At 32.9% G+C, this 13,908-nt stretch overlaps 1 protein-coding gene and 2 long non-coding RNA genes across 3 annotated transcripts; 2 read left to right on the plus strand and 1 right to left on the minus strand.

Annotated features, from left to right (window-relative positions):
* Window positions 1–328: 328 nt before the first annotated feature.
* Window positions 329–1,904, minus strand: LOC122590578. Its single transcript, XR_006322539.1, has 3 exons — window positions 1,680–1,904; window positions 1,036–1,094; window positions 329–656 (listed from the first exon to the last, which is right to left on the minus strand). It is a non-coding gene; the product is annotated as an uncharacterized LOC122590578 (long non-coding RNA).
* A 4,901-nt stretch (window positions 1,905–6,805) lies between these two features.
* On the plus strand, window positions 6,806–7,593 carry LOC122594677. Its single transcript, XR_006323063.1, has 2 exons — window positions 6,806–6,847; window positions 7,249–7,593. It is a non-coding gene; the product is annotated as an uncharacterized LOC122594677 (long non-coding RNA).
* A 743-nt stretch (window positions 7,594–8,336) lies between these two features.
* On the plus strand, window positions 8,337–13,642 carry LOC122591423. The gene is made up of 3 exons (XM_043763693.1): window positions 8,337–10,214; window positions 13,440–13,508; window positions 13,598–13,642. Exons 1-3 carry the CDS (start codon window positions 8,337–8,339, stop codon window positions 13,640–13,642), a joined length of 1,992 nt encoding a protein of 663 aa, XP_043619628.1.
* Window positions 13,643–13,908: the final 266 nt, after the last annotated feature.

Genomic DNA, 13,908 nt, shown 5'->3' on the forward strand with positions numbered 1-13,908 from the left:
TTACCATTTGAAAGTAGACTTTAACTTGTTTCCGTGGATAACATGACGTTAAAATCAGAGTTACGGTTTAAAAGTTACGGTCGTTTGAAAATTCGGGTTTTGTGCTGAACGGGAAAAAGTTGCGGTGGACCCCTTCAAAGTTGCGGCGAACCTAAGAGGTCAGAAAAATAGACAAGACAACAGTTGCGGTGAACCTACAAAAAGTTGCGGCGCAACTTCTGGTCTGACAGCAACAAAACCATTTTTGACACTTGAAATCAATTGCTAACATCTTAACTTGATTCTAAGCTTTGATAAACAATATTTCTAAAGCAAACATGTTTCAAAACACAACAGTAAACATAACAAAAGGGTTCATTTAATCCAACTTTCATTTTACAACCAAACGGGTCACATTACCCAAGTTGACATCAACTAGGGTTTTTCAATACTTCAAGGTACAAAAAAAACAATGACTCCAAACCATCTTTATGCAGATATATACATGGCAAAACTTTACCAAAAATACTTCAAATGTACCAAGAGCCATTAGTCCAAAGGAGTCACTATGGGTTCTAACCACAAACCAACTTTTACCGCAAAAGTCAATATTTCCACATTTCCAAATCAACATAAATCTTCAAAGCACTTACTCTTGTTTCCACTTCCGGGACAACCTATAAAAAAGGTAAACAACTAATAAGTAAGCCAAGACTTAGTGAATACTATTGCATATGCTTATACACATGAAGGAGGGCAAAAACACAAAGGACAAACACATGTAGCCAATGGCATCGTCATACCATCACTTGCATACTCACCTTTGCGCTAACAAAACATACATGAATCCATATACGCTAAACAATAATCAAGAGGTTTTTAGGCCTCATCTCAATACAATCATGGGATTCTTAGGCCCTGTCTCAATACAACTATGGGGTTCCTAGGCCCCGGACTCAAAATAAGCCCTAACGCCAAATTGATTACCTTACACGGAATCCACCATCATATGGTAACCGACCCAACACACATATAAAAGTATGCAAATTTACTCACCTCCTTCGCGACAACCAAGTACATGATGACCGCAAGAACACAAGTTATAAGCTTTCAATCTAGCAAATCAAATTCAAAACACATATAAGGTCATCCGTCATATCCAAGGCTATCTAACCATAGCCAAACACAAATAAATCACTAGCAAATCTTAACTCATCCATATTCTCATCATGCTCTTAAATTGGTCTCTTTTAAAATCTCAATTAACTCTCACTACATCATGGTCATAACTCATTTTAATACGAAAATCACCATTTCATTATCTCATCAATATGACCATACACATTTTACTCAAAAATCATTATTTCCATCTTTTCATAATCACTTATATATAGTCATACTACATTATTACTCAAAATATTCATTTTCTTGCTTCATAAAAATCACTAAAAACACTTCTATCAAAACATTCATATTACTACACATCGATATGTTTCATTACCAGTAATAATTTAGAAAAGCATTACCACATAGCCAACTCATTCAAACATTCTCAATTTTATCAATTTTCATGAACTCTAGCTTGATTTTAAGTAAATAATTCATTTTAAGAAAACCCCCAATTCATATTAATTCAAGAACCCTAAATTGAAATTAATAGTGAAATAAAAGTTAAATAATCAAAATAAGAAAGAATTTACCTTCAGTTCATTGAAGGATTCAACAAAATAGAACATGCAATAACAGAGCTTCCAACTTATATTCTTTCCTTAAAATTCTTTTTTACAAAGTACCCCAAGCTCACTTGAAATTGGATATAAGATGGGTTTTACTAGAATTTCGATTTACTAATGATTTTAGATGACTTTCTTGACTTTCCCCATGATTTTCGGTTTTGGAGGGTTTTGGGGAAGAACACACACACAAGAGAGTGAAGAAGATGTAAGAATGACATATTTTGGTTGGTGATTCTCCCCCTTAGATGTTATAACCGAAATTTCACAATTACCCCTCAAGTTTGGCTCATTTTTCAATTTAGCTTAAACTAACTATTTAATGAACTATTTAATCCATAATATTTCAAGTTAGCTCATTTGAACCTTTAATTAAATTATACCATTAAAATCCTATATAATTATTTAAAAAAAAATTTAGGATGTTACAATCCACTTCATTTTATTATCTTTATTCAGCTTTGGAATTTCTCAATTTATATTTTTAAATCAAATTATCTACCTATCTAGCCCTAAAAAAGTTTTAGTTTAGGTATGACACTAACAGATGTGTAATCGGATCGACTCATCAAGTTTAAGTTAAAATTGAATACACAAAATAATATTTTAATGCCTTGATTTCATCTTTTTTATTTTTAAAACAAAACCACATATATAATGTTTATACATGATATTTAAGGGAAGTATTATTGTTATGCAAGCATATACATTTACCATACATGTGTTTTACTAATTTGTAAAATGCGTTATAAAATTTATATTAGGGTTATATATGTCAATATTATACACACAAAGCAATCTTACACAAAAAGTTAATACATATAAGGTTTTAGAGCTTGTTGTGTGGAGCCAACTTGGCCGACCGGGAGTTATGAATACTTTAGTCTTTGCAACACTGATACATATAGCGTTCATTAGACGAGTGCTTAATATGGATGTTCAGGTTATGTTTTGTTCTTAGATTTTGATGGAATATGTTGGATATAAATTAAATTTTTTGGTTGTCCAAAAATGAAGAAAATTTATTTTGTTAGAATATAAACATTTTCTCATTTGATGCGATCTCTATTCTTTTAAAGTATGAAGGGAATTTCACTTCCGTCGGTCACTTGAATCTCTAAATGACAAAATACATTCCTTTAAATTCCATTCTTCAGATTTCAATCTCTTTGATATATTTCATTCCTTTCGATAACATTTTATGTATCAAGCACGCCCAAGGTTTGTATTTTTCTACGCTAAATTTACCACCACTTTCGTATCTAGTTTTAAGAAAGCCTTAACTCACTTTTACAAACCACAAATATATTTCAACCAATTCAACACAATTTGCAAAATTTACCTATATACTAAAACTGGATTGTGTTATCTTTTAATCGACATTTGGCGCTTTATTAAAGCGACACCTGTCTTTTTAAATTTATATAATAATTCTACTTTTTAGATACCACAAATAAACATTTAATTAATTAATAAATACATTTAGATTTATAATACAATTAAATTCTTATAATTAAATATTTTTATATTTATTGTTACCATTATTATACATTTTCATCATCTATTTTATAGACATTATATATTCTAATCCATAAAACATGTTAAAAGTAATTAATAATTAATAAATATATATAACTATGTTTTGAACTTATAATTATCATCTAACATAAAAAAAAACGTCGTTAGAAATATTTTTAAAAAAATGAATGTATGCCATCTTGAGATTATATTAATCATTGATAAGTATTAAATCTTAACCGATATTCTTATGAAAAATGTCATTCGCTTTTAGATTAATATTGAAAAGACGAAATTCATGTAATGTATCATGATTAATGACTATTTTTTTTATATATATAATTAATATTACAATATGTATATAATCAAACCATACCTACGAGTATTGACATTAGTTTATATATATATATATATATATATACTTCTACCAATTTACAGAATTCTTTTATATTCTATTCAAACGATTTACCCACAACTATAAATTTTTGCTAATACTTCGAAAACACATGAGATAACTCGTTAGTGATTATAATTAATGACTTTCAAATATAACCCAAATTCAGTCTATGCAATCCGAATAAGCAATCTGCAATCGGTTTTTAACTCATAATCATAAACCCTACCCGTTGAAGTTTTAACCCAATTCTTATCCAGATAAGACATTATTTGGTACAGATATAAATGATATAGGACACCCCTAATTGATATAGTTTTTGGCCTATCAGCCTATAGAAAGATTTTATTTTTTCATGTGATATGCGTTGATCAAGTTATTTAAACATAATTACCTTGAAGAAAAGTATTTGAATAAATATAAGTTTAGTAAGGAATAAATAGTAGACTGTTGGCAACTTTGGCTGCCTGGCATGAGTTACTTTTGACATGGTTAAACACTTAGACACACACGTGAATACGTGTTCGATGACATATTGACACACCATAAGTCCAGAAACCCAATATTAGACGGGCCTGGAACGAGGCCTGTTCATAGCAGTTCCTGAATGGGCCTAGTCATAGTTTTTCCTTATAATTGGATTAAAAACTTTTTATTAACGGGTAGAGATGCCCTCAACTTAACCCAACTTGAGGGGTAAAGTTAAGACAATCTTGACTACTGAATTAAAATAAAGATTAATATTCAAAATTGTTGTAAAACTAAAGAAACAGAACAATAAAAAAAACAGAGAAACAGAGACAATGAAGAATTTCATTCATTAACATCACCGATACAATGTTTATATATATATACAAATAAGAGTTTTATTCAAGAAACAAATCTCGCAATACAATACAAATATCTAGTTACCATATATGGATATCCATCTAATATTTATTCATAATACTCCCTTGGATGTCCATCCATTAAAGACATTATGCCTCGTTAAAACCTTACTAGAGAAAACCCAATGGGACAAAAATCTAGTGAAGGGAAAAGAGTACATAATTCTTTCGATACGCTTGGGGATGTTGCCTCATTAAAAACCGTGACAGGAAAACCCAATGGGACAAAGCCTTGCTCAAGGGAAAAAGAGTGCAACGCGTATCTTGTCCCTCTCATGATCACATCACTTAAAATACTTATCATTCCCAAACATATTCGATGTTTAGCATATTAAGTGTCTAAATAGAATAAATCTCTTTGGTTTAATTTCAGTGCTTCATTGACACTTTCAACTCAACATTGTGATCATTATCGGGCATGACAGTATCATTTGACCTCATAAGCATGAACATCATTTATCACTAAGATTCATAAATAAGAAAAACCTTGTCTTGTCTTTTATTTCACATTTAATTACTCAATCATCATTGGAGACTCTCTTAGAGTCCAATAATATTCAAATCATCAAAATACATGAAAATTATATCATACTCATATCCGGATTTCATTGTAAGTTTCAAACGTAATATTTTATATTCTCGAGAACTTTTCACATGTGTTTCAAGCATTCTAAATCATGAGACATGCTTCATTCATTTTATATCCCTCGTAGAACCTCAATATCAAATGAACTCTATTTTTATTTTTTCTAGAGGCGAAACAAAATTTCACATATTGCCAGACTTTTAATTTATCAATAGTTACTTCCACCATATAATTTATGTACCTTCAAGTTCATGGACTTCTAGTCCCAAACTCATAGCGTCTTTTAATCTTGGCCAATCATTTATATCATATCAATTCATGTGCATGCATGCTTTCAAGATCCTCACATTATTCAATCAATCTCGACGTCGCTTTTATTTATTTTTCGATTCCACAATTCTCTAGACATGTCACAACTCATTGAGATCTCATTATATCCAGGTACCCGGGGTTTCTCAAAACTTCCATGTCTAGTTTCTCATCATCAATCTCTTTTGGAGTCTTTGTACCTCAACTTTGACCATCTAAATTTTATGCTCCTTTTATTTCGAGGCTTTTATTTTGGAATCGACTTTTCTATCACTCATTATCAATCGGAGCATAAGTAGTTTTTTGGTCAGTTTACATTGCTGGCAATTACTAAATATTCTAAATGAATTATCCCACAAACTTTAAGCTTATATTCATTGGTGTGAGGATATTTGATAATTCATTTTAACTTTCTGTAGCTGCTTTCCATTTTCCCTAATGTTGGGAAAACTAAATCATGTCAATAAGAAACTTAAGCCAAATATGTACACCTCTTTCATGTTTTAACTCATACCCAAAACAGCCATACTAATATCTAGTTAAATCAGACTGTAACACCCCAAGATTTTAAGGTAAAAGAAATTAACCCCTTTTTATAGTTTTGGCATTAAATTAATTTCCTAGTATTTTATTTTTGAATATGGGGTTAATTTAGTTGGAACTTTAGCGGATAACGGGTATTTTAATACCAAAAATTCATATGGGGCGTGGCAAGCCAGGAGGGTTCCAGCCACCTTTTCCTTTAACTCACACTTCCACTTTGGCTCTCTTTCATTCTACATGCAATACTCTTTCATTTCATTTTCAAAATCAAGCTAAATTCCTTCAATTCAAGGATAAGAACAATCATATTAATCATCACCATCAAGTAATCTTTATTCAAGAATTCAAAGCTAGGGTTTGTGGATTTAGTGGTGGTGGCTGAAAATTGGGAGAAAAAGGAGGAAGGAATTGTCAATCTAAAACCCCAAGTAGTTGTCTTTCTTGTTGAGGTAAGGAAATTCCCCAAATTAGCTTTATCTTTCTTTTGAATTTAGGGTTCATGAAGGAACCAAATTGGGGGGTTTTGCTAGAAAGTGAATTATGATTAATTTTTCCCAATTCCTTAGTTAACCTAGTTGTCATTGAGTTATATGATATGTTGTTTATGAAAATAATGAGTGCATGTGATAAATTTTAGTTCTTGAGAAAAGATGAGTTTTGACTAGTTATGGAATTATTGATGAAAATGGTAGGTTGAACTACCTAGTGTGTTTGTTAAAGAAAATGAAGCTCAATGACAAATGGGTTGGGTTTTGGGTTTAGAAAGGCTAGTGATTGAGTATGACTAGGTTGAACTAGTCAAGTTGTGAATGTAAGCTTATGCATTTTATGTGATGATCATAGGTTGAAGCTTGTTGTGCATAATCGTTTTAGCTTTATTTTCCAAGTTGCGGAGGAGGTGAGTATTCTTGCATACCTTTATGTATACGTTGGGCCAATTACCATGAGATGTGAATGTTCCAAGCATGGTAATTGGTTCGGCGTTAAGCCCATGTGGGGCATTGTTTATGAGGCCTAAGAACCTCCGGGGCCTAAGAATCCCGATAGTTGATGTAACATGAGACCTAAGAACCTCCGGGGCCTAAGAATCCCGATAGATATGATTTGTTATGATTGTTTAGCTTATATGGATCCATATATGTGTTGTTAGTGTGCAAGGTGAATATGTAAATGTGACATGACGATGCCATAGGTTACATGTGAAAGTCCTTGTACTTTGCCCTCCTTTGTATCCATAGATGTATGCAAGTATATTCACTAAGCCTTTGCTTATATTTTAGTTGTTTACCCTTTTTATAGGTAGTTCCGGAAGAGGGAACTAGGATTGTTGATTTGAAAGTGTTGATTTAGAGCTTGAAGTGGTTGAAGTAAAGATTTGCAAGATTTGAAGGTATTTAGGTCATTCATGGATGAATGACAAGCTTTTGGGTTTAGAGGCTTAGTTATCCCTCTCCTTTTGGCTCTTGGTACATTTTGGGTTGATGGTCATATTTTGTTATATTATGTAAAAGATCAGGTGTAAAGCTTTTTAGAAAAGATGTAAAGTTGCACTTTGGGCGAAAATTGTGTCAAAATGGGTAAGATGACCCGTTTACTTGTAGAAACTTGGTTTGTATAAATGGATGGTATGGAGACTTTTGGAAATGTAGTGTTAGTTGATTTATGTCAAAACTAAGTTGCTAATCAGTTGTCGGAAGCTCGGTTTTGAGAAAAAGGGGTCGAAAGTTGTTCAATGTGTCAAAAGTACGAAACCTGAAGAGGACGGCCTTTGTGCAGAGGACGGCTCTTGTGGACGGCCTCTGCAGGACACAAGAGCCGTGCTCCTCTGTAATTTTTACACTTTGTTTACCGAGGCTTCGTTTGATCTTTCCGGGACCTGAAACTCATACAATAGACTTATATTAACATTCTAAGAAGGTTCAATTTGTCATTTTTCAAATTTGAGAACTTTGAATTTTGGCGAAAATTGGCCGTATTTTTCTAAGTATAATTTATCTAATTTGCGTTTCTTTTCTTTTATGTTCATACCTTTGGGATTAAATTGAGTTGAGGCGTTTCAAGTTGGTATCAGAGCCAAGGTTTAAGGGATTTAGGTTTACCCTCGTTGAGAGAGTGCCTAGACTTAAACCTTAATTGAGACTCGACCTTAGGTATCCGAAACATTATATGGGACCGAAAGATGTGTTTGATGATGTTAGTTTATCTACTTGTTAGTATTTGAAGCACAATAAGAAGCCGGCCTTATTGTGGTTGGAATACTAATGGATTTATAAACTAACGACATCAAACCTTGAACGGTTTTGTATAAAGATATAGGTTTGGCTTTAGTTTGCGTGTGTAGAGATAGGCTTTGAAATTAAATCCGCTTATTTAAATCTTATTATAGCATGGCCGATCAACACAATGATGAAGATGAGCACCAACAACAAAATGATGAAGAAGAGCCTATATTTGATGCGGATAGCATGGACATATCGGATCAAATTGGGAGAGCCTTGGAAAAGTACACTCCTATTCTACTCAAACGGTTGAATGCTACATTAGAAGGAGCGGTGAATGACCACATCGCTCAAATGATTAAAGAAGAAGTGGCAATCAATGTGCAACGGGAATTTGAAAAGCGAGATGCCAAGGATAAAGGCAAGAAAACCGAGGATGAAAAGGAGGTGGAAGTGACCGGGGAAAGAATCTATAAAAAGAAGTTCACTTTTCGAGACTTTGAAGTGTGCCACCCACCGGAGTATCATGGTGACCGTGATCCCATCGTGTGTACACGGTGGATATCCGAGATCGAGGGGGCATTCCGTACTAGTCAATGTCCCTCTCATTTGAAAGTGGTATTCGCGGTTGGGATGTTGAGAAGTGGTGGAAAGAGGTGGTGGGATGGCTTGTTGACAATTAAGAAGGGGGCCTTGGATAATGTGGAGTGGCCCGAGTTTAAAGAAATGTTCTCTAAGGAGTTTCGGTCGGAGGCCGAAGTAACAAAGTTGAGAAGTGAATTTTTGAATGATTGTCAAGGCAATATGAGCTTGAATGAATTCCGAGCTAAATTCTTGGACAAGGCACAATTTTGTCCGGAATTCCTTGAAAATGATAAATTGCTTAAAGAGCAATTTTACTTGAAGTTAAGGAAGAATCTTCGGGAGAAGATTAGTTTACGTCAAATGGAGTCTTTCTCCATGTTGGCGGATGTGGCTAGAGATCACGAAATTGAGATGTCAAGGGTAGATGAAGGTGTCTTGAAGAGGAAGCACGAAGAAACAAACTCTCCCAATAAGCGGTTTAGACAAGAGGGTAGTTCCGGTAGCCCCTATAATAAAAGAAATGTTCCATTTTGCCGTCAATGCAAGAAATATCATCCGGGGGTTTGTAGAGCGGGAGATAAGGCTTGTTACACTTGTGGAAAGTCGGGGCATACTAGCCGGGAATGTAGGTCCAAACCTCACAAGCCCGTGATTTGCTTCAAATGCTTCGAAGAGGGTCACATGAGAAGCTCATGTCCGAAATTGACGGAGGAGGAGAGGTTGGAAGAAAGAAGAAGAGAGGCGGAAAGGAAGAATGCACAAATGCATGGAAATCCAAGGGGAAGGTCCTTTCAACTCTCCGTGGAGCAAGCAAGAAACACCGATGATGTTGTCACAGGTACATTCCTTGTATACAATGTGCCTATGCGTATTCTCTTTGATTCGGGGGCGAATAGATCATTTGTTGCTATTAGAATGATTCATGTTATTCCTGTGTCTAAATCATGTTTAGAAAATACTTTGCAAGTTGAGGTTGGCAATGGTAGGGTAGAATTAGTAAAGGATGTGTATAAAGGGTGCGAAATCAAAATTTCTTCGGAACTCTTTCAAGCTAATTTAATTCCTTTTCCAATGGGAGAGTTTGACATAATCTTGGGTATGGATTGGTTGAGCTCTTGTAACGCAAAAATTTCATGTGATGAGAAAGCGGTGTATTTGAAGACGTCTAAGGGCGAAGACTTGGTGGTTTATGGTGATAAGAAAGAACGTTCTATACCCGTTTGTACCTTTGCTCGTGCTAAACGTTATATGTCTCATGGTTGTCATGCTTATCTTACTCACATCGTTGATGTTGAGAAGAAACCTCTTTCTATTGAAGACATCCCCATTGTTAAGGATTTCGTCGATGTTTTTCCCGAAGACTTGCCGGGCATTCCTCCCGGACGGCAAGTTGAATTCTCCATTGACCTCATTCCGGGGGCTAACCCCATTGCTAAAGCTCCTTATCGTTTGGCTCCAACGGTTGAGGCTATTTTTCTAAGTATAATTTATCTAATTTGCGTTTCTTTTCTTTTATGTTCATACCTTTGGGATTAAATTGAGTTGAGGCGTTTCACAGACCGTTTCGAACTGAATCAAAGCATGAGTCTACACACTTCCAAGGTACGCCTATTTTCCCAACATTATTTTCAACATTATTTGAGGTCTCATCTTTGTGTCTTATGATGGAGCAACTTTAACATATACCGCACAACCAAAAACTCTTATATGAGACATACATGGTTTCTGACCTTAAACCAATTTCAATAGGGAGGAAACACGATACATTCTTGGCATGATGCGAATTCAAATTATTGCATGTTAAATAACATGGCCCCAAAATTATGAGTCATTCAATTTACTCTCAAATGATCTTTGTAAAATCAACCTAGTGAAGTTTTACATAATTTATCCATGATAAATTAACAAGATATCACATTATAAGATAAATATATCACTTGATCCAAAATATAATATTAACTTTGCAATTCTAGAATAAAATCCATATAAGACATATCATTCGATCTATCAAAATTACTAAATATTTTCTCAAACATGTTTCTCATGATAAATTTATACGAACACTTATAAATCCTCCAAATAATAATTATAATACACTCCAAATATAATTCCCACTGTAGCTAATAAGAACATTATAAGTGAGAAGACATCTTTTATACCAAATATATATATATATTATCAACGAATTAACAAGATATCTCATCATAAGAGAAAGATTAATAAGTACACACGACTTAGTCCCACATACATGAGATACAATCGTCTCTTCTACCATTCGCATGTTCATTCACTTTACTATATTACCATTTATTATAATGATCAATCGGGTATCATGCATGGTAATTTTTCTCTAACAATGTTTTGTACATCGATCATTATTAACTAATAATCAAAAGAACATGCGACATTAAAAAAAAAATTTAAGTAAACATATACATCTGTATCATGCAAAGTCAAACATATGAACATATATTGGTTACCATTACTAATTTGCATAAGTTTCATTCATCATTAATATTAAGCCATAGAATTTAGATTGCAAATATGAGGTGGCTCGATGACATAACCAAATATTAAAGTTTTAATTTAGACATATAGCTTCCTTACGACTTAATTATCTATTAAGATTGATTGACTCAAAAACATTAAACGTTTATTTTGGTCACAACTATCCAAAGTTATTCAGCCACAGATTTTTAATCACAATGATTGACTTACTTTTATCACATGACAAATTCAATAGAACTTATAGTATAACGTTAGATACCATGTTTATTAAAACCACATATTATCCTACATCTTAAAAATATGACTGCAAATTCGTGTACTTGTAATAGACAAACACTTCTAAATAGCTTCTTTAACATAAAGTCATAAATAACATCGTACACAAAACATAAATATGTCTTGTTTACATATAAGATAACTTAATTAAACAACTTGTGTTATATATGATATGTCCTATTCTTATTTAATAGATATACTCTGCAACATTCATGGGACTTTTACAACAATCATATAGGTAGATCAAGATAAAATATTTAAAATTAATAGTATACTTGACTATATGTCTCAATTATTCAAAGATAACTAATATATTTTATGCATATAAGGAATATAAAAAACCAGATTTAGATAAATCTAGACAACATAAAGAATCAAATAATTACCTCAATGGAATTGCCAAGGGGCTCATACTTTTAGTTAAGATGTCCTTAACTCAATTAACTGTACCTCAAAGCAAATTTAAACCCCTCTGTCTTGAAGATATGTATGCCCAGATTAATGCTTGCCTCTACCAGCCTATTCCCATAGTGTGGGGTTTGGATCGGCTTTGATCATTGAATCAAAAAATCGGACTTACAAAAGCAATTCATATAAAAATTAACCTTAACCAAATACATACTCTTTTGATCGAATGAAACAAAACAAACAAAAATAAGATTTTTTTTTTCTTGGGACTAAGTAAAATAAATCAAACGAAAACCAAAACGATTAACAAATTCATGTCGTAAAGAAAAAACCGATAAGTAATATGTGACGACAAATAATAATTTATGATAACTTCTTTGCTATCTATATAAATTATGTTGTTGAATTGTAAATTTCTATTAGTGGAAGGGGCATTAGTGTCAATTAGACTTATGTGTAAATATCCCCTTCCACCCCCATTTTGTAACTAATACTTTCATATAATAAAATCCAATTACTTACTCCCTCCGTCCCATATTAAATGTTCAATTTTGACTTGTCAAGTTTTCTGCTTTAAACTTTGACCGTAAATATATTGGTATATATATATATATAATTATTAAAACAGTAGTTAACCGGACGATTATAAGGCGTATTCAATTTAAATCTATGTTAAAAACTTGCCACCTAGGATTGTATGGCATCTTCACAACTTTTATACAATATTTAATGTTATTGATGAAAAAAACTTCACGCGGACCATGAACTAGCTCGCCCGGTACTTGAGTGACCCGTTTAATCAAACCCAATTCTTCAATTCGTGTTAAGCTTTTTAACCCTACATCCCAATTTCTTACGACTCTTCTCAACTAGGTTTGCATTCCTAATTCTTTGTATTTTTCATCCAGAATGATACATGGGTGTTATTCCAAATTGGGTTTCCTTTTCATCTCTCTTCTGACAAAAGTAATAGGCTGTAGATTTCCATTGTCAGTATGTACTTATTCTTTTATTCTAACTTGCTTTATATTTGCTGGATCAATTTGTTTATTAGAGTTTATTTTAAATTTTCACTATGTTAATTTTAGTTTAAGTTTATTTAGGTGTAATTTGTTTAATTTAATTTTAACAAGTTAGATACCACATATTTATGTATGAGAATGCATTTTCAATGATTGGTAGTTTTATCAACTTTGAGTAATCGCTAGCAATAATTTGTCCCATCATACTTTCTGATGCTACTAAATGTGGGTTGTTATTGCTTGATTTAGATTCTTTATAGCTCTATGAGATGATACCAGTAACTCAATAAGTAATGATCACAGATTTATATGTATTTGGGTCAACTAGGAGGTTATTTGACCACCATCTTTTTTGAGCATGTTTGTTAGTTTCATTTGATTCAAGGACGTAAACAAGGCTACAACAATTTGTTCTCTTATGTTGGTGTAAAAAAATTTAAGGCTGCTTCATTTAAATCTCATGTGTTTGTAGTTTGAATTGCCAGAGGATGCAACGTCACTTATGAAGAAGATTTCAGCTATCCGTGATGTCTATTTGAAGGTAAATATTGTAGTTTCTATGTGTTGTTATCAACAACTCATTCCTTTTCTATGTTAAAGGAATCCAGTTCCTTTAAATTCTTTTAACAGGTGGGGGTAACCATGACTGCGAAAAAGTGTATTTTCAACCCGTAGTGAAGCATTCAATACCACAAGTGTGCATGTTATTAACCAATTATTTAGTAGTCGTATCAATTTGTGTCGACATTTATCTCACAAGTGTCTAAAAAAATTAATTGTTGCTAAAACCGTGATGGGTCAAATGGGTTGCAAGTGGATCAAAATCTATCTAAATAGCATTTAACCTCCTGAAGTACTTTATTCAATGATGAAGTACCTAAAAAAGTTGGTTTTGCAATCATAATTTTAATATAATCTCAAGTGTTCTTAAAATAATGAAT

The sequence above is a fragment of the Erigeron canadensis genome, chromosome 3 (genome assembly GCF_010389155.1).
Source record: "Erigeron canadensis isolate Cc75 chromosome 3, C_canadensis_v1, whole genome shotgun sequence".
Lineage (NCBI taxonomy): Eukaryota > Viridiplantae > Streptophyta > Magnoliopsida > Asterales > Asteraceae > Erigeron > Erigeron canadensis.

Coding starts and splice junctions, on each gene's coding strand:
- LOC122591423 (XM_043763693.1), top strand. CDS start 8,337: ATGGCCGATCAACACAATGATGAAGATGAGCACCAACAACAAAATGAT. Junction 10,215..13,439: donor CTTATCGTTTGGCTCCAACG/GTTGAGGCTATT, acceptor ATGTGTTTGTAG/TTTGAATTGCCAGAGGATGC. Junction 13,509..13,597: donor TCCGTGATGTCTATTTGAAG/GTAAATATTGTA, acceptor TTCTTTTAACAG/GTGGGGGTAACCATGACTGC.